Here is a 22,474-nt window from a genome sequence, read left to right on the forward strand (position 1 = left end):
GTGCACTCACACACACACTCATGCACTCTCACACATGTGCTCTCACACGCCCTCATGTGCACTCTCACACACACTCATGCACACTGATTCATCTGCACTCTTCACACGTACACTCTCATATGCACTCTCACACGTGCACTCTCATTTATGCACTCACACGCACACTCACACGTACTCTCACACACGTGCACTCATGCCCACTCTCATGCACACTCTGTTGTGCTCATGTACACTCACACATGCACACTCACATGTACATGCACTCTCACAGCACTCGCACACTCATGCATTCTCACATGCACTCATACATGCACTCAACATGCACACTCACATGTGTACTCACACTCAGTGCACACTTTCATACACTCATGCACACTCACATGCACTCAACACACTCATGCGCACTCACTTGCACACTCATGCGCACTCTCGCCCACACGCGCACACTCACACAGGCACACTCACACACGTACTCACGTGCACTCTTGGACACTCACACATGCACTCACATGCATACACTCACATGCACTCACACTCGTGCACTCACATGTGTTCTCATTCATACACTCTCACACATGCACACTCTTACACACGTGCTCTCTCTCTCGTTTGTCCACCTGAGTAACACCATTCAGATGTCAGAGTTGGATGCTGAGGTTTATCTTGCTTCCTCCTGTTTCATGCTTCCTATGCACCCATATTCTAACTCCACTGAATTTACCTTGTAAGGAATGTCTTTCTAGACCATCTCCTTTTCTCTCATCTTTCCTCTTTATTTCCACTTTGTTGTTTCTTCCTTAACTACTGTAGTGGCCTGTTCTGCCCTCTATGATCCAAGACATTGGTATGACCTCTTTAACATGTGACTCTTGGATATGAGGTCATGTCCATCTTGATGTGATTTCCATTTTCAAAATAGCTCACAGCTCCCTTGGGATAGCATTCAGACTGTTAACAGCTCATACAAAGCTCTGGACCTGGCTTCTCCTTTCCCCTCTAGCTTGACCTTTGGCTGTTCTTCCCTGCATACTCTACCCCTTTCCTCTCCTCTGGGCCTCTGTACATTCTTTGTCATGAATATTTCCACATGCTTTCCTGTGTTATGAGTGTTTTAAAATCTGGTCCAGGCATTCTTTTCTGGAAGAGCCTTTCTTTTCAGTTCCTGGCAGTGTGCCTCTTCCGTGTGTCACTTGCACCTGTGCTGTATACCTTTATAACCTGTCCCTTGTCATGCCTCAGTGTGATCCTTATTTCCTGGTCTGTCTCTACCCCTGGATGGTGAGCTGTCTGAAGGACAGCCTTTTATTCTAGTCACATCTACCATAGATCTGTCACATGGAGAATGCACACAAACTTGAGTGAACGAATAAACAAAGAGGCAGCTTTGCGTGCCTGTGAAAAGAGTAATGCATATTTTTTTCTCCTTTAGGCCAGTTTTGTGGCATCTGGAAATAGGACAGATATTTCCTTGGATGATCCAAATTTCTGGCAAAAGTGGGCCAAGAAGGCTGAATTGGACATTGATGCCTTAAATGGGAGGGTAAGTGAGAAGTCCCATACAAACACCTATCTTGTATAACCCAAGGGTCACTTTTTCAGAAGTTTGAAATGTATCTGCTCTTTTGTTAGAACAACCTGGTTATTGACACTCCCAGAGTGAGAAAGCAGACCAGGCTGTACAGTGCAGTGAAGGAAGATGAGCTGATGGAGTTCTCAGACTTGGAAAGTGACTCTGAAGAAAAGCCTTGTGTAAAGCCACGGCGCCCCCAGGATAAGTCACAGGGCTACGCAAGGAGCGAGTGTTTCAGGGTGGAGAAAAATCTCCTTGTCTACGGGTAAGTCAGACTCATTCTGTAGAATGGTATTATAAAATTTTTAACAATGGTTAGAATTTCCAGCTGGTACAGAAAAATTATATTTGTGTGACTCCTCTTCACACAATCAAATTAATGCCTTTGCATTTTCTGGGGCATTGAAGTCTTTTGGTCAACATGCTTAGATCCAAGTCAGTCAAATCCTCCTGGGTGTGGAGAGGTCACTTTATTTATACCTTTAGGAATCACATCAGATCCAAATTTACATGTTATTAATTAATAACTCAGAATCAAGTTTCATCATCAAGTTTTACATGTTAATTAATAACTCAGAATCAAGTTTCAAATTTATAAATTTTTTCACTTTACATAAAATTGGACTATTGATGAGTTCTTCATATTTTTCTGTTATAAAAAATTGTCAAAGGCAATAATCTCACTTGTTAAGCTTTCACCTCCTCTGAAACATGAGTGGTCAGTCATTTGAATGTTATGAACCTGTCATATTCTTCCTGCTGGACTATAAGTTTCAGAAACTCAGGATCCAAGTGGCACCCATAGCTCAGTGGGTAGAGCACTGGCCACATACACCGAGGCTGGCAGGTTCAAGCCTGGCATGGGCCGGCTAAAACAATAATGACAACCTAGGGTGACAGCTTGAGACTCTGCCTAAAAAAAAAAAGAAAGAAAGAAAGTCAGGATCCCTGTGTAATTCATCTCTGAGTCACTATCGCACACCACAGTACTTTGAATGGCAGAGTGCTCAGTAAGTATCTGAATTAGTAAGTAAGAATTCTCTAGCAGACTATGGGAATGTAGGCAACTCCCATTAACATTTTTTTTTTTTTTTGCAATTTTTGGCCATGGCTGGGTTTGAACCCGCCATCTCCAGCATATGGGGTTGGCACCCTACTCCTTTGAGCCATCGGTGCCACCCAGATTAAAAATTTTTTCTATAGATCTGCTGGTGTGTGTGATGATCTTTTCCAACAGATTGCCATTAGTTTCAGAGTAAAGACAAAGTTACGTTGACATGGCATCCAGAGCTCTTTCAGGCATTTGTCTTTTCATCGGATCTTTACCGTGTATAGTCCAAGCTTCTGCTGGAACAGACAGCTCACTTTTTCCAGTGTACCACATTCTGCCTCATCTATCTTTGCACAGGCTCTTCCTACTACTTAGTGCAACCCTCTACGTGCAGGTCGTGGCACAGAGACCATGCCTGCCCCACATCTGCTTTCTGTGGACACCCGTGCAGGCATCAGCCTGCACTCTGCACCAGCATCTGACTACACTTCCCGTCACACTCATCACATCGTATATGGGTTTTGAGTCACCTGCAAGAGTCTCACTTGTTAGCTCCAGGGGGAGAGGGCTCTTTCTATTATCCTTAGTGCATAGTGCAGGGAAAGCACACCCACAGTAAGTGCTGAATAAATGTTTGTTTATGGAGTGAATGAAATTCAGCAGAAGGCCTCCTATGTCTCAACAGCTTTCTTGGTGCTACTGCTTACCTGCGAAAGCCGGACACCCTCTCCTGTTTGTTCTTACACGGAACAGAGACTCTCCCCACCTAAGTCCTTTGATGTTCATACCAGCTGCCATGTTTAAACTTAATGATTAGAGCTGATGATTGTGTTGGTAACTTTAAGAATGGAACATAGTACTAACTCTCGAAGAGAAGCAGTATGCTTAGGGCATTTTGTCTTCCATTCAAGCCCTTCCCTCCTCCTCTATGTGCTCAGTATGTCTTGAATACCTCCTGTGTGCTGGGCATTGTCCTGGGATACCCTCAGACATTAGGGGTACATCTTTGAGCAAGATAGGCATATTGTGAGGCTGGCATGTGACCAAGAAGAGATGGTGTATGCTGATGCTGCTGTGGCAGGGAAGAACTCTGCTGTGGAGCATGGAGGCATGTCAAACAGAGCTCAGGTGCTCTCTCCACTCCCAGGGCTAGGAAGTAAAAGACAGAATTCCACAGAAGGTCATATGTACAGCACACAACTTGATAGGCATGAGGAATCAACTAGAGTAAGAGGGAGTTTGGGGGTTGGAGAGAAGAAGAGAGTTCCTGGCAGAGAGAGGAGTTTGTCCAGAGGCCTAGAGGTGCAGGCCAGCTTTGCACCTGCAGCAACAGAAAGGAGTTCACAGGAGTCAGGGAGTGGCGAGAGACCAGACTAGGGTGGGAGGCAGGGCCTGACAGAGGCACTGTACCATTACACTGTACCAATACCATTCTGTGCAGCCACGTCTCATCCTCCTCACAGCATGGCTCTCATTCGACAGTGGAGGGGCTCTTGGTACCACAGGCCCTGCCCTGGTGGCTCAGTCTGCTGTCAGCTGGGAGAAGACATGGCTCAGACAGCATTGCTGCTTCTTGCTCCCATGCCTATTTGCTGTATGATATCACCCTGCAGCTCCCAGATGAAACAGTACAGTGCTGTTTAGCCTGGGATTATAACATGAGGCAGGCGGTCCATCTCTCGTCCTTTCTCTCACCCATTTTACATGAGGCCCTATAAGGTGGCTGAACATCTTTCCTATGGCTGTTTTGTACTTGGGGTTATCACTTGCTATTCCAAAAGGAATCCCAAAGTTGTTCAGAGTCTTTTACCAATTAGTCTTTTACTGCATCCCTTAGAGGTGGATTCATGCAACCACGTACTCCTGAGCATTGCATTCTTGATTTTGTGGTCATCATACCTACGTTGGGTCCCTTGTATTTCGGTTGGTTGGTTAGGATCAGATCATAGTAACCATGACAGTGAAGACAAGTATGCAGTTTTCAGGCCCACAGATCACATTCGTGTCCTGAAAGTTGCTGCCACAGTCTGCATCTGCCTAGGGTAGCCAGTATTTGCCACATGGGTATTATTTCAGTGGCAGTTCAATTCTTGCACTTGGGAGCGGTGAATTTAGAGCCTGTTCTGTGCTGGAGTGTTTTTAACTCTTGCATCCTGGACTGTTTTCTTATCACCTGATGTAAAATATTGCTAGTTTTGACCCAGGATTCCTCAACACAAGTACCTGACCATTGAAGTAAAGCCCCCATCTAAACTCAAAGGCACCATCTGCATGCTGAATATTTGCTTTTTGCAGTTGGGGACGGTGGACAGACATTCTTTCCCATGGACGCTACAAACGTCAACTCACTGAGCAAGATGTAGAAACCATCTGCAGAACCATCCTAGTCTACTGTCTGAATCATTACAGAGGGGATGAGAATATCAAAAGTTTCATCTGGGATCTGATCACCCCCACAGCGGATGGCCAGACCCGAGCCTTGGTTAATCATTCTGGTAGGTCTCCTTCATGCTCTGTGCACTATGGGGTTACCGAAAATCACCAAAATCCTTTGTGACACCCTGCTGATAAATAGACATAACACAGATCCTGTATTTCCTTGCCTCATGCATTAAAATATCTGACTCTGACACTATAATTTAGAGCATCGAACGCTTCTATTATCATTATGGTGATGATTCTAGGTTTATCAGCCCCTGTGCCGAGGGGAAGGAAGGGAAAGAAGGTGAAAGCCCAGAGCACACAGCCGGTGGTGCAGGATGCCGACTGGCTGGCCAGCTGCAACCCAGACGCTCTGTTCCAGGAGGACAGCTACAAGAAGCACCTGAAGCATCATTGTAACAAGTAGGTTTTGGGATGGATGTGGAGAGCTCGGTTCCCTTACTATTCCTTAAAAATTATGTATAGTCAACCCTTCCTATCTGTGAGTGCAGAATCTGTGGAGACAGATGGCCAGCTATAGGATGTGAGCATCTGCAGTACTTGGTGTCCAGGGCAGTCCTGGGCCCAGTCGCCTACAGAGGCAGAGGAACAACCGTATCGTTAAAACTATTAAATCGTGCAGTGACTGTCTTTATACAGCCTTGCCATTTTTCTTGAAACATGATGCCAAGTCACAGGAGAGCCTACCTGCTTATTTTTTAATGTGGTAAAAGATAACATAACTCAATATTTGCCATTTTAACCATTTGTAAATAAATAATTCATTGGCATTAATTACAGTCACCGTGCTGTGTGCTAATCATCTATACCTAAAACTTTTGTGTATCCCCCGAGTTCTGTACCCATCAAGCAGTAGCTTAGCACTTTCACCCCACCCTCTCCCCTCACCCCAGCCCCTGGCAGTGCCGATCTCTCCTCTGTTTCCTTTAGCTTATCTGTTCAGAGCACCTCATGAATGGAATCATACATTATTTGCCCTTCTCTGTCTGGCTTATTTCATGCAGCGTGATGTTTCCAAGGTTTGTTCATGGCGTAGCATAGATCAGAAGTTCACTCCTTTTTATGACTGAGTAGTACTCTGTTGTATGTGTGTCATATTTTGTTTGTCCATTCTTCTGCTGATGGACATTTGTATTATTTCCACCTTTGTCTGTTGTTAATAATGCTGCTGTGAGCATTGGAGATGACTGATTTTTTTTTTGCAGTTTTTGGCCGGGGCTGGGTTTGAACCCGCCACCTCCAGTATATGGGGCTGGCGCCCTACTCCTTTGAGCCACAGGCACCGCCTGACTGATTTATTTTTAACCAGTATGTGTTGGAGTACACAGTGGGCTGTACATGTTCCCAACTTCTGCTGACTATTTTTTGTCCAATAATATTTTAGTTGCTGGGTCCATTTTTCCTACCTGTGAGCTCACCATCAGATTTCTTCCCTTTATTTCTATAACTGATTATAGAAGTTATAGAACTGATAATTGAAGAATGTTGAATCTGGGTTTATTTGGTTGCTTGGCATTCTGTTCCTTGTCTACACAGTAGGCCGACTTCTGCATGCATCGACTGTTTCCTCCTTTTTGGTATGCATGGCTGAGTACCAGTAGTGCAGGCAACAATACTACTAAACGGCTCCACCGCTTCCCAGCTTTGTGAGACCTGGGGCAGGTTACTCAACCTCTTTAGGGCTCACTTTCCTCGAGTCACTCAGAGTTTGGCAACAAGATCTCAATTGGATGAGGCAAGATATGAATAAAGATATATTTCTCTTTTGAAAAGCAGCATTGACCACAGTCTGAGCACATAATACTGGCCACATGCCAGATGCTTTCTATGGATTATCTATATCCTTATAATCTGAGTTGGCTAAGATGAGTAGGGCTGTTTTATCCCTCATTTAAATGACAAGGAAACTGGGACTTAAGTAACTTCAGGTCTTTCTGCCTGTTAAGGGGCAGAGCCAGATTTGAACCCTCAACTATGACGTTCCCCTCCCCACCTGTTCTGGGAGGTCTACCTTCTCAGGGTTGTGATAAGGCTGCAGGGAGTTTCCAAATCTATTACCTCAAACCATTGTGGTGTCTCAGAAACTGGTTATTGCTAGGGGCATAATAATAACTGGTTATTTCTCCCTAAAATTCTACCCCACCACCCACTGTTAGAAAATTCCTGTGTCCTTGTGGTTTATGGGGGCAACCTGGGGGCAATAGCCTTCTGGGTTCTGGATTCAGACAGAGTGAAGTAGTTCAGTGGGAGAGACCCGGCTCCTCTCCTGGATGCTGCTTGCTGATGGGTTTTAATTTCCCTTCCTATCCTCCTGTCAATAACAGATTTCCTGTAGGGTACCCTTCCTCATTAGTATGTGAGAAGTAACTTGGGGTTCTACGTGTCTTTCCACCCAGTCTCAGAAAAAGACTGTTGGTACCTTCCAGCTCATCTCTGAGACTAATTAGGTGGCCCTGTAGGTGAGCCCTGAGACTCACCAGGATCTAAAGTGAGGCAGTGTTGATGCCTGTTAAGATGAAAAATGAGACCCACACTGAAGGACATCCTAGAAAGTTACTGGCCCCGTCTCCTCCTAAGTTTCAAGGTCATGAGAGACAAAAACAGAGAGATGTCTCAGACTAAAGGGGAGAGTCCAATGCCATGTGTGGTCAACACTCATGTCTGTCTAATTTACAGAGTGCAAACTCTTTGGGATCAGAGGCCATGTCCCGTCATCTTTGTTGTCCTCTCAGTGGCTAGCCAGTACAAGGGAACTCAGCTTCCCAGTTGCCTTGGCTTGAATTTTTTCCTCTGGAAGAAAAGTGATAGTCATAAGTGCTCCTCTTAGCAAACTTCTTCCTGAAGTAGAAATCTTTATCTTTTAGCAAAAGAGGGAGAAACCTTTAGGCTTCCTGCCACTCTGTCAGGTTTTGCTGTGCGTAATAAAGAATCCACTAAAGGCAGAGGATATTTTGTTTGGAACCACCTTTTCTGAGCATCCTATGTAAGTAGGTGGTGGCCTTCAAATCCTCCTCTAACCAGAGAAGAAATAACATGCCTGCTGTGGAGACCCAGATTGTCTCCTTTCCTTTGCATTTCAGTGTGGCACTAAGGTTCTCCTGAGTTAAGAGAAAGAAATATTTTTAAAAAGAATAAAAATGAGTTATCCAAAATGATTGCCTACCCTGGAGTTTGTTCAGGTATTCACAATCTGCACTTGGCCCATCCAAAACCATGGTGGCCCTGAGTTGGCTTGTGGTGGGGAGGAAGGCCTATCAGAGATCGTCTGTTAGGAGGAGTCTGTTTGGGTCAAGCTGCCCCTACTTGTCATTTTTAAGTTTTAGAGGACAGTTGCCACACCCTGAGAGACTATGACATGGTAGAGTCAGAAGGCCTAGTTCTGATTGGCCCATGTGCAGGGTAACCCTGTGGCCTTGGCTAAGTCGCTTCTCTTTCTGTTACGATCAGTATTTACTCTTGTAAAATGGAAGGTAACTTGCCTCCCTGTGTCATGGGGCTATTATGAGGGTCAGAGGGTCAGTGCAAGTGACTGTGAGACACTGGCTGTCAGGTGTTACCTTTATGTTGGTGGGATCTCCAGCTTTAGGGAAGGAGCACTTCGTATTATGGTGTCTTCACGGCCAAGAAAGGAGTCTTTATGTATCAATTCTGAGTGCACACCAGGGGCTACCCAGCGGGGGATGCTATATTTGGGGTAGACATAGGCCTTTGGGACTTACCAGGTGGACTTTATTGAAAGAATTATGTTTTAACCATTGTGGAATTCTAAGCAGGATCAAAAGTCTGGTTCCTAGAATTCCAAGGGTTTTTAAAAATGGATTTCTTGAACATGACTAAAAATGTCAGCGAATTGAACACATTAATTTTTAAACATTTTATTATTTTTTTTAAGCTACAACTTAGGTTCCTAAATAATATAAACTAGAAGGAATAAAATATCTAATGTTTCTTAAGGGAAAAGAATGAGGACACACCTCCACCCCACCCTGTCGCCATCTTCCTTTTACGGAAGCAAAGTTGTATAATCTGAAAAACCTGACATTCCATATTGAGGGTTTATTGTAAGGTAGTAAAACCAGATTTTATATCTCGTTTATTCCTACAACTTCTGATGTGCTTCCAAAAATGGTATTAAGGCAGCAGCTGAGGAAATTTTATGAGATAATGAAGCAGAACAGTTACTGAAAGCCATCTGCTCAGTTGTTTACAAACTTGCTCCAATACTTCAGAGGCAATGGTAGGGTACGTGTCTGAACTTCACAAGCTGCACTAGGTAGAACTAAATGAAGTGCGCCTGGGCTGGGCCGAGCGCGGGCCCTCTCTGTGCAGTGTGAGCGGTTGCCAGGCAGGCCTGTTGGAAGCCAGCAGAAAGCACCACACAGAGGTGATTATGTGCCACCATCTGTCACGCTTCAAGCCTACCATACAGCATGGCTAATCAGCCTTGGCAGGATGATGGATGAACAGCAGCAGCTGCCAAAAGCCACTGTTGGCAAACAGTCCTGAAGTTAAGAACTTTTTCCCCCTCTGTCTTCCTCTCCAGGGTCCTGCTGCGTGTCCGCATGCTGTACTACCTAAGACAAGAAGTGATAGGAGACCAGGCAGATAAGATCTTAGAGGGTGCTGACTCAAGGTTAGTGGGGCACACATTTGTTCTGTACTTGTGCGAGATAATCAGAGGAGTCAGAAAACAACACGGATTGTGTTTCAGACCCCTCATAAACCATTAGCAGCTCATCTCCTTTAGGTATCTGGAATGCAGTGTTTATTCTTTGAGCTTGGAGATGTGATGAGAATCAGGAAAAGGCTGTTTATGTTTATGTTTATACTGTAAAAAGGTGTGAACTACCTTACTGGTGTTGTGAGATGACCTTTAAATGGGATACTGTGTGATGAAGTTCCCTTCTGGTCATGGCAGAGGGCGACTGACTTCTGCCCTTTCTTTAACCTTTGTTGGTTCCTCCTGACTGTGCTCAGATGTTTATTGTGGGAGAGAAGGCATGTGAGTGCATATATCATATTCACTACTTGGAATTCTTTTTTAATATTAGTATTTCTCATAAATGCTGTCTTTCTAGTGAAGCTGATGTGTGGATCCCTGAACCGTTCCATGCTGAAGTTCCTACAGATTGGTGGGATAAGGAAGCAGATAAATCCCTCTTAATTGGAGTGTTCAAACATGGTAAGTGACATTTCTGTTTGAATACATCTTGACTGTATGGCTTGGTCTTTATTTAGAACTCTTTGCATACTCTTTTCCAAAGTCATAATATTAATGAGGACAGTTCCAAAGGACTCTTGGCGTCTACCATTTTTCTGTACTAAAAATCTAATATGAACTGTAAATATCAGATGCTGTTTTTGAATGTTTGTTGAGTATTTGAGAAGAAAACATTTCTTTCTTGGCTGTAAATAAAGCCCAAACCATATTTGTTTTAATAATAGCCAAGTTGTACTATATAGCTCTCCCTAAACTTTGCTTCCAGCACGGCTTCCCTGGCTAACTCTGCCAACCAGTGTCAAAGTGGACGGTGGGCTTAACCTCTGCTATTAATCTGTGCGAGTGCCTCCTGGGCTTTGTTCCAAGCAATATTTCACAAATGTCAGTGCTGAGAACTTGCGGCTCCCCTGAGTGGGATGCAGCCTTGTTAACTTTGAAAGGCTGGGGATGCAGAACTGGCATGATATATACAGTGAGCGATTCCTGATTATAATCCCAATTCTCTGGAGGTCGCGGAGGTATTCTCAGCAGCCCAGCCTGACTAAAGGGGAGAATGATGGCTTATAAAACCTTTCATGATTACAGTTTGGCTTGCGGCTCTACAGCAGTTAGGAGCAGGGTGTTGTAGTACACATCCTAATTGAATTGTGCTGTTCTGCCTATGTACTGCAGCCACGTTTTGTGAGCTCAGCCTCAAAATCATTTTCCTGCAGTGCACTGTTGGGATCTGCCATTTTCCATCTAGTCAACTTGGGCAGTCAAAAAGCAAATTGCAGTTCGAAAACCATAGAGGGAACAGTGTCATCTTACTGACATGCATCACCCTAAACCTAATAAGACAGGTTCGCTGGCCTTACGTATATGGGGTTTTTTCAGCCAGCCATGTGAGTTCCTACAGGACTGAAGCTATTCACGAGGAGGAAGGGGGGTGGACCCAGAGTACCACTGCAGAGGCCATAAAGGAGCATTACAAAGGCTTTTAAATGTTAACCAAAATTAGAGCTTGGGAAAAATAGGGTCAGAAATCCTCCCAGGCATCTTGGAGTTACTCTGAACCTGTTTTTCTATTAGTATTTATGGTAGTTCTCATAATATCCTTATAGTGTGACAGAACCCCTAATAGCATTCCACAGAATATTCTACTAGAACAAGGTCCATTTAAATTCAACAGAGATGTTCATCTTCACTGAGAAATAAACTTGTTGTGTTGTAGTGGCGCTATGGTTTCTGATAGTGACGTGGCCTTTCTTTGTTTCTGTGTGTGTCCTCTGTGGGCTGGTGGGCATGGCACAGGCTATGAGAAGTACAATTCCATGCGAGCTGACCCGGCACTGTGCTTCCTGGAACGAGTTGGTATGCCCGATGCCAAGGCCATAGCTGCCGAGCAAAGAGGAACAGACATGCTAGCAGATGGTGGAGATGGGTAAGAAGGACACTTTAAAATTTGAATAAACTTTATGTCAGTATCACATCTACTGGCAGATTCAATTCTTATTCTGTACTACACACTGTATTATGTCTGTTTTGAACTTAAATAATGTTCACTGGTATATTCTATTTGTATATCATAATGACTGTTGAAGCAAAATACATTATCTAGTTAATCTGAAACTTGTTTGTCTTTTTCAAGTGGCATTGCCCACTCCTTCCCTCTACTCCTCCATGTCCCCTGCCATGGCTACAAGTTTGACATACTGATAGAGTTGCTTTTGATACTAAACCCAGAATTAAAAGTAGCATTAGGCAGATCATCACTCTTTCCTACCTCCAGCCCTTTGCTTATGAGTACAATTTAAACACATTTTGTTGTTGTTCTACCTAGGGGAGAATTTGATAGAGAAGATGAAGACCCAGAATATAAACCAACCAGAACACCATTCAAAGATGAAATAGATGTAAGAACTTGAGTATATTGGCTTTTATAGTGTCATTAAAATATTATATACCTATATAAGACTTGTTAAACTTTATAGATAATGGCCTTTTCTCTGAAAGAGAAAGCAAAATGAAACCCCAAATTAAAATAATTCTGTTTCTTGCTTTGCTTTCAAGGAATTTGCAAATTCTCCTCTAGAGGATAAGGAAGAATCCATGGAAATCCACAGCACAGGTGAGGCCCCAGGAAGGTCAGTAGAGCAGAGCAGACGTGTGCTACAGTTGTTGCTCACATCCCAGGGACTTAAGCCATTTCACCATGGTGCTGTCTTAAAATGTTATTTCTTCTATACTGAGCTGTCTCTTTTGTGAATAATTTTTAATTCTTGCTTATGGTTGTGTTTTTATTACATCAGATTTCTTGATAGAGCTATTTTTTCAACTTGAGTTTATTGATCTATCTGTATTTTACACTAATTAGTAAAAAAATCCAAGCATCTTTAAAATACATCTCTTAGGAGTGGGGCATTTGCTAAGTATTTATCTGAAATATTGCCAGTTTATTTAGAATATTACCCTTTCACCTATATAAAATAATTAAGCTATAATTGTGCAATTATTTTTTATATTCGAGATTATTATTTTGTATTCATTATAGGAGAGCACCCTTATGATGTTGTTCGTGTTGTAAAGTATGCTTCTTTATGTAGGGCTGAGAAATAAACTTATTTTTCCCTCTCTAAGGACTCAGAAAGGAAATGGTTTATAACTTCCAAACTAATATTATTCCCTTATTTATATTTTTAAAATAAAGGCTCTGAGATGCCCTTTCCCACACTGTCATTTGAATGTGAATGAGTCATCCTGTTTGTTGAAAAATCTTGTGTATTGCAAGATTGCAGCTACGCATTTCAAAAATGTCTTTCCACTTCCCCAGGCAAGCACAGTGAGAGCAATGCTGAGTTAGGCCAACTTTACTGGCCTAACACTTCAACCCTGACTACACGTCTGCGCCGGCTCATTACTGCCTATCAGCGCAGCTATAAACGGCAACAGATGAGGCAAGAGGCCCTAATGAAGACTGACCGGCGCAGACGGCGGCCTCGGGAGGAAGTGAGAGCTCTGGAGGCAGAAAGGGAAGCTATTATATCTGAGAAACGGCAAAAGTGAGTTTCCTGAGGGTTTTTGCTCAACTCCTGGTACAGTCCCCTGTACTCTTAAAGGCCCATAAGAGACAGGGATCCTGGACGGCGCCCGTGGCTCAAGGAGAAGGTCACTGGCCCTGTATACCGAGGGTGGCGCAGGTTCAAACCTGGCCTTAGCCAAAAAAATAAACACTGAAAAGCCACCCAATAAACATTCAGTGCCTGATCAGAAAAAAAAATTAAAAAATTATTAAAGAGACAGGGATCCTACCAAATATAGTGACCAACAGTGAAAGCCTCACTATGTCACAGCAATTGGTCTCCCCAGCCCCAGAATAAGTACCATGTATATGGTCTGAGGGAAAGAGGGAACAAACACCCAATAAACTTTTAGCCTTTTTTCCTGAGTAGGATGCAGGCTGTCGTCATCTTTCTAACAGGTGGACAAGAAGAGAAGAAGCTGATTTCTACCGTGTGGTGTCCACTTTTGGGGTGATTTTCGACCCCATGAAACAGCAGTTTGACTGGAACCAATTTCGAGCTTTTGCCAGACTTGATAAAAAGTCTGATGAGAGTTTGGAGAAATACTTCAGTTGTTTTGTGGCCATGTGTAGGCGAGTGTGCCGAATGCCCACCAAGCCAGATGATGGTAGGTACCTTTAGTAACAAAGTTCTGTAGTACAAGGCTGAGATGGAGAAAAAGAAGAAAAGTGTGTGAGTTTTTCCTAAGCAAACACAAGTGCCTCTGTGTTCCAGAACCACCTGACCTCTCCTCCATGATTGAGCCGATCACAGAGGAGCGAGCGTCCAGGACTTTGTACCGCATCGAGCTGTTGCGGAAGATCCGCGAGCAGGTTCTTCATCACCCCCAGCTGGGAGAGAGGCTGAAGCTCTGCCAGCCCAGCTTGGACCTGCCAGAGTGGTGGGAATGTGGAAGGCATGACCGAGACTTGCTGGTTGGTGCTGCTAAACACGGGGTTAGCCGGACAGACTACCATATCCTCAATGACCCTGAGTTATCCTTCTTGGATGCACATAAGAACTTCGCTCAGAACAGAGGGACAGGGAACGTATCTTCTTTGAACCCACTGGCAGTTGGGTTTGGCCAGGCTCCTCCTGTCATCTCATCCGCTCACATTCAAGATGAAAAGGCAGTGGAACAAGCCGAAGGCAAAGCAGAGGAGTCTGAAAACTCAACTGCCAAAGAGAAATCTGAGGGGAAAGAAGAGGAAGAGGAAACCGGTGGTGGGGGGAAGGAGAGCAAGCAGGAAGGTGAGGCTGAGGCCAGCTCTGTAAAAAATGAACTGAAAGGTGTGGAGGTCAATGCAGACCCCGGGTCCAAGTCGCTCTCAGAGAAAGGTTCCGAAGAAGATGAAGAGGAAAAACTGGAGGATGACGATAAGTCGGAAGAATCTTCCCAGCCTGAAGGTAAGGCCTTGCCACCAGGCCTCTTTCCTGATTTCACAGTAGCTTAGTGTGAAATGCATTGTTCCCAAGGGCTTTTTTCTTTTTTAAGAGTAATTAGTGTACATTTTCTTTTGTGAAGGGATCATTTCAGGTTATTCATAAGATGGATAGTTTGGTACCTTACAGTATGTAAACATGAAATCTCAAAAAGTGTAAGCTCCAAGAAGAGTTTTATGTTTACAGTAACAACTTCTGGTTTAAAGGTGGAGGTTAACTTTATGGGTTGCAGGGCATTAAGAATTCCATGTCATTCTGATGGGGACAAATAAATGTGAAGGTAGAGGTCAGAGGTTCATTCATTGAGTAAATACTACAAATTACTTAAAAATAAATGGTGCTTAATTTATTTTGGTTTAATTTATAAGCAAAAGAAGGAGTAGAATCTGAAAATAACCAGTTTTCTAAGTCACATGTGGCTGTGACTGGCACAAAATTTAAAAAAGTGCCATATTGTGCTGCCTGCTATAGCCATAACTTTTCACCTTTAGCCAAAATGTTAGCCCTTTCCAACTGGGTGCAAGAATATAGGTTCTCGGGTCAGAGACTGGGTTGGCTTTCTAGGCTTCTCTAAGATTAACTTACACAGCACTAGATGGCTGGTGATGTAGCCTCTCTAAGCCTCTGCTGCTTCATCTGGAAAATGGAAATCACAATTTCTTGTGTTAAGGGTTGTTGCAAGTTTTAGATGACAGACATGTGAGAATGCCCTCTTACCTTTCTAGCACACAGTAGTAGGTACTCGGTAAGGTGGAGCTGATTAGCACCCAGATTTTTAACTGTGCCCTCTCTAAACTGGTCTCAGTGATATTCTGGTTGTGAGTAATGCACATTAACTCATTTCTCAGCAGGAGCTATCTCTAGAGGGAAGAATTTTGATGAAGAAAGTAATGCTTCTATGAGCACTGCTAGGGATGAAACCCGAGATGGATTCTACATGGAGGACGGAGATCCTTCAGTAGCTCAGCTCCTGCACGAGAGAACATTTGCCTTCTCATTTTGGCCTAAGGTTGGCAGGTTTTTGTTACTGTTTTGTTGCTTTTTCTTTTGTTGGCCAAAAAAGGAGTAGGGTGGAAGAAATCTTTTTAGTTTGATTTTTCAGGTAATTTTAAGGTGAATTTTAACACAGTGTATGAAGACTATAGATTTTTCTTACATTTTTAAAGAATGGTCTGGAAATGCCCAAAGAAAAAAATGATAGAATACATTTATAATAGAATAAGAAAGATGATATTTAAAAAAAAAAAAAAGTAAGGGCTTCCTACAGCTTTTTTGTTTAGTCACCTGTGTTGTCCAGTATAATGTACGGGTTATCATTCAAATGGATTCATCTTTTGGCACAATAAAAAATGTGTGGGTTTTTAAAACTTGTTTTACATTTTTTTTACCTGAATCAGAGCTTTCACATTTATGACAACTTCATATATTTGGAAGTCTACCATCTTAACTCAGGAGAGGTTTGTCTATTGACCCATTTGCTCCAATATATTATGAGATAATTCCAGATGTAGTTATTTATAACCAAAACAGAATGGAAATGACTTTTTTGGCTAAAGCATAATTTTATAATAAATCCCTATGTAATTTGGGTCTGTTTTTCAGGGTGGGGAAATAATCATCCCAATCACCATAACAGAGCTTGTCTGGTTTAAAACAAACAACACAAAAAAATGGGTATCAGTTGACTCATCCCCAGGCTGGGCTTTCACAGTGTTAGTCCTGTTTAAGAAACAAGGTGAATGTTTTAACGGAAGATTGTCCTGTTGAAGACGTCTTTTTTTCTGTGTATATCCCTTTATTTCCCCTGTTATGCCGATCTTCCTTTTTGAATAGAGAAAGGAGTTTCCCAGATTAGTCAAAGGTTATAGTAGCAGGCACTTTTAATCTATGGAAACTCAGTCTAAAGCTGTAATTAGAATTTTTTAATGTACACGCTTCAATGAAATTTGAAGTGATAATAGGTGGGGAATGCAAATTGACATTCATTAGGTGTTCCTAGGTTGGTTCTCGTTTCATAATGCTGAACTTTATTAATAGTGACGCTAATGATGTCCCACTTCCTGGGACACACTGCAGTCCAGCCTGTAGATCTTGAAGGGCCAGGGCAGCAAGATGCTAAATGCAGGGTTTCCATTGTCATCCACTGACGTTCACGACAGCTCTCTATGGAGCTTGAACAAGAGGTACTTTTTAAATATAAGGGTATTTTAAAGGCTGTAGTTAATATAGTATGATTTTCTGTTTTATGTAGTTCATTGTTTGTAATTGAAAAATGTAAGTTTGCTGTGTTGGAGCCACCTAGGACTTTCTTCTAGAGCAGTGCCATTATGGGGAATTTCATTTATTTACTTTCTTATTTGGCATTTTACCTTGTTTTTTTTTTTACATTTTTCCCTCCAATTGACTTTTAGGCATTTTATGCTCTTTTGCATCCTAATGGATATGTTTATCTAGTAATATTAACCAGGCCTTTGTTACAATTTGCTGTGACTTTTCTTCTCCCTCCAGGATAGAGTAATGATAAACCGATTAGACAACATCTGTGAAGCAGTGTTGAAAGGCAAGTGGCCAGTAAATAGGCGACAGATGTTTGATTTCCAGGGCCTCATCCCTGGTTACACGCCCTCCACCATGGACAGTCCCCTGCAGAAGAGGAGCTTTGCTGAGCTCTCCATGGTCGGCCAGGCCAGCATCAGTGCGAGTGAGGACATCACTGCTTCTCCCCAGTTGTCAAAGGTAAGTTAGAGTGGTTCCTTCCTGAAGTTTAAAGGGAAGCTCAAAATCATTACTCAGTGTAGGGGCTTGTGTTTCACTGAGTTCTTTAGAAATAAAATGACTGCTGCTTCCTCAGCTCCATGCACCAGTCCTGAATGTTTAACTCCTCAAACTTCTGGTTCCTTATTTCTGAAAGCTAGCCCATAGAGTAGATACAGTTTTTGCTCCTTGCTCACTGTTCTGTTGAAATTTTTCAATAGGAAGATGCCCTCAACCTCTCCATCCCTCGCCAGCGGAGAAGGAGGAGGAGAAAAATTGAAATTGAGGCTGAAAGAGCTGCCAAGAGGCGAAATCTCATGGAGATGGTTGCCCAGCTTCGAGAGTCTCAGGTGGTCTCAGAAAATGGACAAGAAAAAGTTGTAGATTTATCAAAGGCCTCAAGAGAGGCAACAAGTTCTACCTCAAATTTTTCATCTCTTACTTCAAAGTTTATCTTGCCTAATGTCTCAACACCGGTGTCTGATGCCTTTAAGACTCAAATGGAACTGCTCCAAGCAGGCCTTTCGCGCACACCCACCACAAGGCATCTGCTTAATGGCTCCCTAGTGGACGGAGAGCCTCCCATGAAGAGGAGGCGGGGCAGGAGGAAAAACGTGGAGGGCCTTGATCTGCTTTTCATAAGCCACAAACGGACGTCATTGAGTGCAGTAAGTCGGGGGGCTCTGTTGCACTGCGCATGCCCATGTTGACAGCCAGGGGCCCCACACTGTGGTCCATGCTGGGCTGTGTTTCTCTCAGCAGCATGCAATGAAAGCTGACTTCTTCCACTGAAGAAATAGTAGTACAATAAGCACAGTTACAGTTCTGAGCTGGAAAATTGTGTTGATCACTGATAAAGGTCACTCGGCCTGAACGAAGTGTAGCTTCAGGATTTATTCTTCCCAAGTTCTGCTCTGTGAATTACTCTTGGAAGAATAGTCCAAAGAAAACACATGTTCTTTTGAGCCTAGAATTGTTATCTCTGAATTCTTGAGGTGGAAAAGTTTCTGCTCTTAAAATTATTGGTATGTTTTGGGGCCTATGTTTATTAGATTAGCATAAATGTTTAGTGTCAGAACTAAGATGTGTGTTCATGTACAAAGCTAATGACTGCAAATTCCACCTCCATAAACAGATGTTTTAAAAATCTGAGCTTCATCTTTGCTAGTTTGGGTTTGAATGAAATTGTAGACTAATGGATTTTGACTTTTCCCTTTTCAATTCAAAGGAAATGAATACAGTGTAATAAAAATGATTTTCTTTCCCAGTCTGTTTTCAATCATACCACCTAAAAATGTGGTGTCTGACTTACCAATGGCAAGGATTTTACCCCAAAGAACAGTTTCACGTGCTGTCTTCTTAAAGGGTTAATTAGCACTAGATGTCCTGACCCCAGGCCCTGAGCTTGTCTGTGCTGTGAGGAGCTGGCACTGCTGGAAGCCTCACTGGCACTGGGCCACAGTGGGCCTTCCTGTGGGCAGCAAGACACGATGTGGGAAATACTGGAATTCCAGATTGAGGGAAGACAATTGTTTGTTTCAATGTATTTTTCCTATTCCATTCCTCTTATTTTCCCATTTTCTATTTCTTGAACCTAAAAATAAATAACTTAAATTTTATTGAGTTAGAGTTTAAAAATGGCAAAATACCATCCACTGAAACGTGTTTGCCCTCTGGCAGAGTCTGATAAGAACAGAATCATCTATGTGGTTAAGAGTAAAATTTCAAGGCTGATTACTAAGGCATCAGTCATAAGAATGGTCATACTATGAATTTATTGTTGATCGCATACTTGTTTTTAGAATACTATAGAAATTCACTCTATAAGGGACCAGCTGTGTGACTACTGTATATTCTGTAAATTCAGATGCCACTTCCCAGGGGTGTGGCCTTCATTTATACTACTGGTGATTAGCTTTCCTTGAGACTACCCTACCTCTGATAGATTTTGTTGACTACAAAAACCTTTCTCCATAAACTTTAACAAATCAGGGGATTCTTACAGCTGAAACTTCTTTTTATTTATATCATGTTTAATATTTGGATCCTGACACATACTTATCTGTGCCCTAGTATTAGAAATTAATAGTGTAGCCCCAATGCTATTTTCCTGGTGCACATGCTCATCCTGTATTAGATTTGAGTCTGACTGTACTCATTTCACTATTTCAAGTTGTTATTAAGAAGTTATTGGTATTTTTCTTTTTCAAAAGCTCATTTAGCAACCAGGCTGAAGCCTGGGAGATGCCTAATAGATGTTAGAGAATGCATATTTAAGTCTTTTCTTTTTTAATTGTCAAATTTTGAAACATTGAGAATCCCCTTGTGGTATTGTGGAGGGTGATAAACACACACATAACATACAGGGAGAATGCCGACTGATCTGTAAATCACCAGAGGAGTATGTGAAGGTCAGGAGTGCTCCCTGCCTGGAACAGGACAGATCCTTTTTAAGCTTGTATTACATTAGGACTCTAACTGGGGATCCTTTTGTGCTACCATGAAAAGTGAGGGTACATTGGAAACTGGCCCTGTTCCCTGACCCAAGCACTTGAGAGTCAAAGAGTAAAGTCCTGACAGGTGCTTGCATTGGAGAACTCACTGTTTAAGAGGATGGGGTGACAGATAAATAATGTATCATAGTTGTGCGTGTGTGCCATAATCAAGGCATGCCCGGGCTTTATGAGCCCAGGGAAAGGCTGGAGTAGAGGGGGAGGATATAGGGAGAAGCAAGTGAGGAAGTTTTCCTAGATATAGCCATGCTTTAGAAAAGTTTTGAAGTTCATGTAGGAGTTAGTCATTTGAAAAGCACTGGGCAGAGAGCATGTGCAGGAGGACTGAGGCAATAGAGAGCCCCTCATGGTCAGTGACTGAAGGTTCCTGGCTGGGGAGTTTGCTGAGGAGGTGAGCTTGGAGATGAGGCAGTATGCAAATCATGGAGGGCCTTGATGGCCATGCTAAAGAACTTGGATTGCACCTCAAAGTGATAGGAACCTGATTAATAAAGGAGTGATGTGGCCTAAGTTTTTGAACTGGGAAAAGCTGTGTTATAGAAAACCAACTCCAGTGTGACAGCATTGAAGGTTAAATTGGAGAGAGTAAGGCTGGCATCAGGAAGGTCACTAGGGAAGATCGCAGTAACCCAATGGGAAATGAGAAAGGCCTGAGCCTGGTGTGTCCATGGCAATGAAGAAGTGGGTGTCTAGGGTTTGAAACAAGAGTTTATGGGCAGCTAGCGGCTGGATGAAGGTATAGACCAGGCTCCAGTTAAGGTTGTTGTTTCAGAACACATAACCTAACAAAAAATGTTGCATTGTCAACAAAATTATATTGTGCACAAAGCGCCAATAAGTTACTTATAAATGGGATTTTGGAATATACCTTTAGTATAAGTTACCTTTAATGATATCCAGGAATCCTCAGGAGAGATGAAGCGGCTTCCTTTGTGCACATCCGTCTCAGACTGCACCACCTGTGTTGAATTCCTGGTGGCTTGGTTGGGATTTCAAAACATGAAGCCCTGATGGACTGAATTTTCTACCTAATTACTAATTCTACATTGTAAATAATGATATAAAAGTTTGCTCTTCTAATTTAATAGCTGTCCCCCAGATGACACAGTTTCGAGTAACGTTTTCTTCTTTTTAATCAAAGGTAGTGTTATGTCATGCTAGGATGGCATTTTCTTGGAATAGGACATGGTTGGAATCTCTTCATGTGAGAATTCAGACCATTGTCGATTTTCTGCAGGAGGATGCTGAGGTGACCAAAGCTTTTGAAGAAGATATAGAGACCCCACCAACAAGAAACATTCCTTCTCCTGGACAGCTGGACCCAGACACGCGGATCCCTGTTATAAATCTTGAAGATGGGACTCGGCTGGTGGGGGAAGATGCTCCTAAAAATAAAGATTTAGTTGAATGGCTGAAGCTGCATCCTACTTACACTGTTGATATGCCAAGTTATGTACCAGTAAGTATTTGAGAGTTTAGAGTCGGAAGGAGACTTGCTAGGCCAGTCCTCTTTGCTCCCACCCACTGGGGAAATCCTGACAGCTAGTCCCTCTGCCTTTTGAATGATTGTCTCCTGGTCTCAAGCATTTCCCAGTTTTTTGTTGTCGGATCTTCTGTATTAGAGAAACTAGCTTCTGGTTTGTCTTCCTGCAGGCAGCCTTACAGTTATTTGAAGATGTCTGTTATGTACCACCTTACTTTTCCTTCTCCCACGAACACAGATGATTCTTCAGTTATTCTTTGCACACCGTGGTTTCCAGGTGGTCTCAGTATTGGGGTCATTTTCTAGATGCACTTTCACTGGTCCCCAGACCAGACCCTCCAGGCCAGAGTGCTGTGAAGCCATTACTTCTAGAGACTTGATGGGTTAATGGAACCCAAGATTTTATTAGCTGCTTTTTCAGCCAGCTAATGTTTGTACCTTATACTAATAATAAACATTAGACAATCCCTATCTCCAAATGGTTTGTTACACATAATGTTTGCTAACTGGCTATGCAAATCTTCTGCTTCCTATGTTTATATAATTGAAGTTTTAAAAATGTGAAAGTAGGCTTTATATTTTATTTAGTCAGTCCAGCCTAGTAGTGTTCTTGCCACTCAGACTGTGCCACCCCACACCTCCTTATTGATCCTCTCATCCCTTGGTTGGCTCTCATCACAGTCTCATGTTGTCAGATGGGAAATCATCTCTGTGTCCCTTCAGGCCGCTGACTAGAATGATAATAGTAAAGATACTACAGAAGGTTTCCTTTAAAAATATCACCACCCTGTTAAACAGTTGAAGAAAAATGTTAAATGAAGTTACTGATAAAAGGAAAAGCAAATTCTCATCTTATGTGTGTGTTTTGTTCCTTCATGGACGGGTAAAAGGGAAGGGGGGTTCTTTCAAACAATAGTGGTTTCCAGAAATTTAAACGAGTTTTGAAATTTACATAA

At 42.6% G+C, this 22,474-nt stretch overlaps 1 protein-coding gene across 2 annotated transcripts in view; it reads left to right on the forward strand.

The window, feature by feature from the left end:
- CHD7 (chromodomain helicase DNA binding protein 7) overlaps positions 1–22,474 on the forward strand; it is a 126,417-nt gene that overhangs the window by 100,038 nt on the left and 3,905 nt on the right. Inside the window, exons 19-34 of one of the 2 annotated variants that reach the window (XM_023508262.1) lie at positions 1,430–1,540; positions 1,630–1,835; positions 4,917–5,116; positions 5,306–5,465; positions 9,607–9,696; positions 10,142–10,245; positions 11,578–11,707; positions 12,107–12,179; positions 12,337–12,394; positions 13,097–13,325; positions 13,745–13,953; positions 14,061–14,732; positions 15,620–15,777; positions 17,277–17,504; positions 17,744–18,190; positions 21,273–21,494. In XM_023508262.1, coding sequence (XP_023364030.1) covers positions 1,430–1,540; positions 1,630–1,835; positions 4,917–5,116; positions 5,306–5,465; positions 9,607–9,696; positions 10,142–10,245; positions 11,578–11,707; positions 12,107–12,179; positions 12,337–12,394; positions 13,097–13,325; positions 13,745–13,953; positions 14,061–14,732; positions 15,620–15,777; positions 17,277–17,504; positions 17,744–18,190; positions 21,273–21,494 — 3,297 coding nt within the window. Of the gene's footprint in view, positions 1–1,429; positions 1,541–1,629; positions 1,836–4,916; positions 5,117–5,305; positions 5,466–9,606; positions 9,697–10,141; positions 10,246–11,577; positions 11,708–12,106; positions 12,180–12,336; positions 12,395–13,096; positions 13,326–13,744; positions 13,954–14,060; positions 14,733–15,616; positions 15,778–17,276; positions 17,505–17,743; positions 18,191–21,272; positions 21,495–22,474 lie in introns of both variants that reach the window. The other variant, XM_012812956.2, reaches the window with a different exon arrangement.

The sequence above is a fragment of the Otolemur garnettii genome, unplaced genomic scaffold (assembly GCF_000181295.1).
Source record: "Otolemur garnettii isolate 467f Iridium unplaced genomic scaffold, OtoGar3 scaffold00234, whole genome shotgun sequence".
In the NCBI taxonomy this organism is placed as follows: Eukaryota; Metazoa; Chordata; class Mammalia; order Primates; family Galagidae; genus Otolemur; species Otolemur garnettii.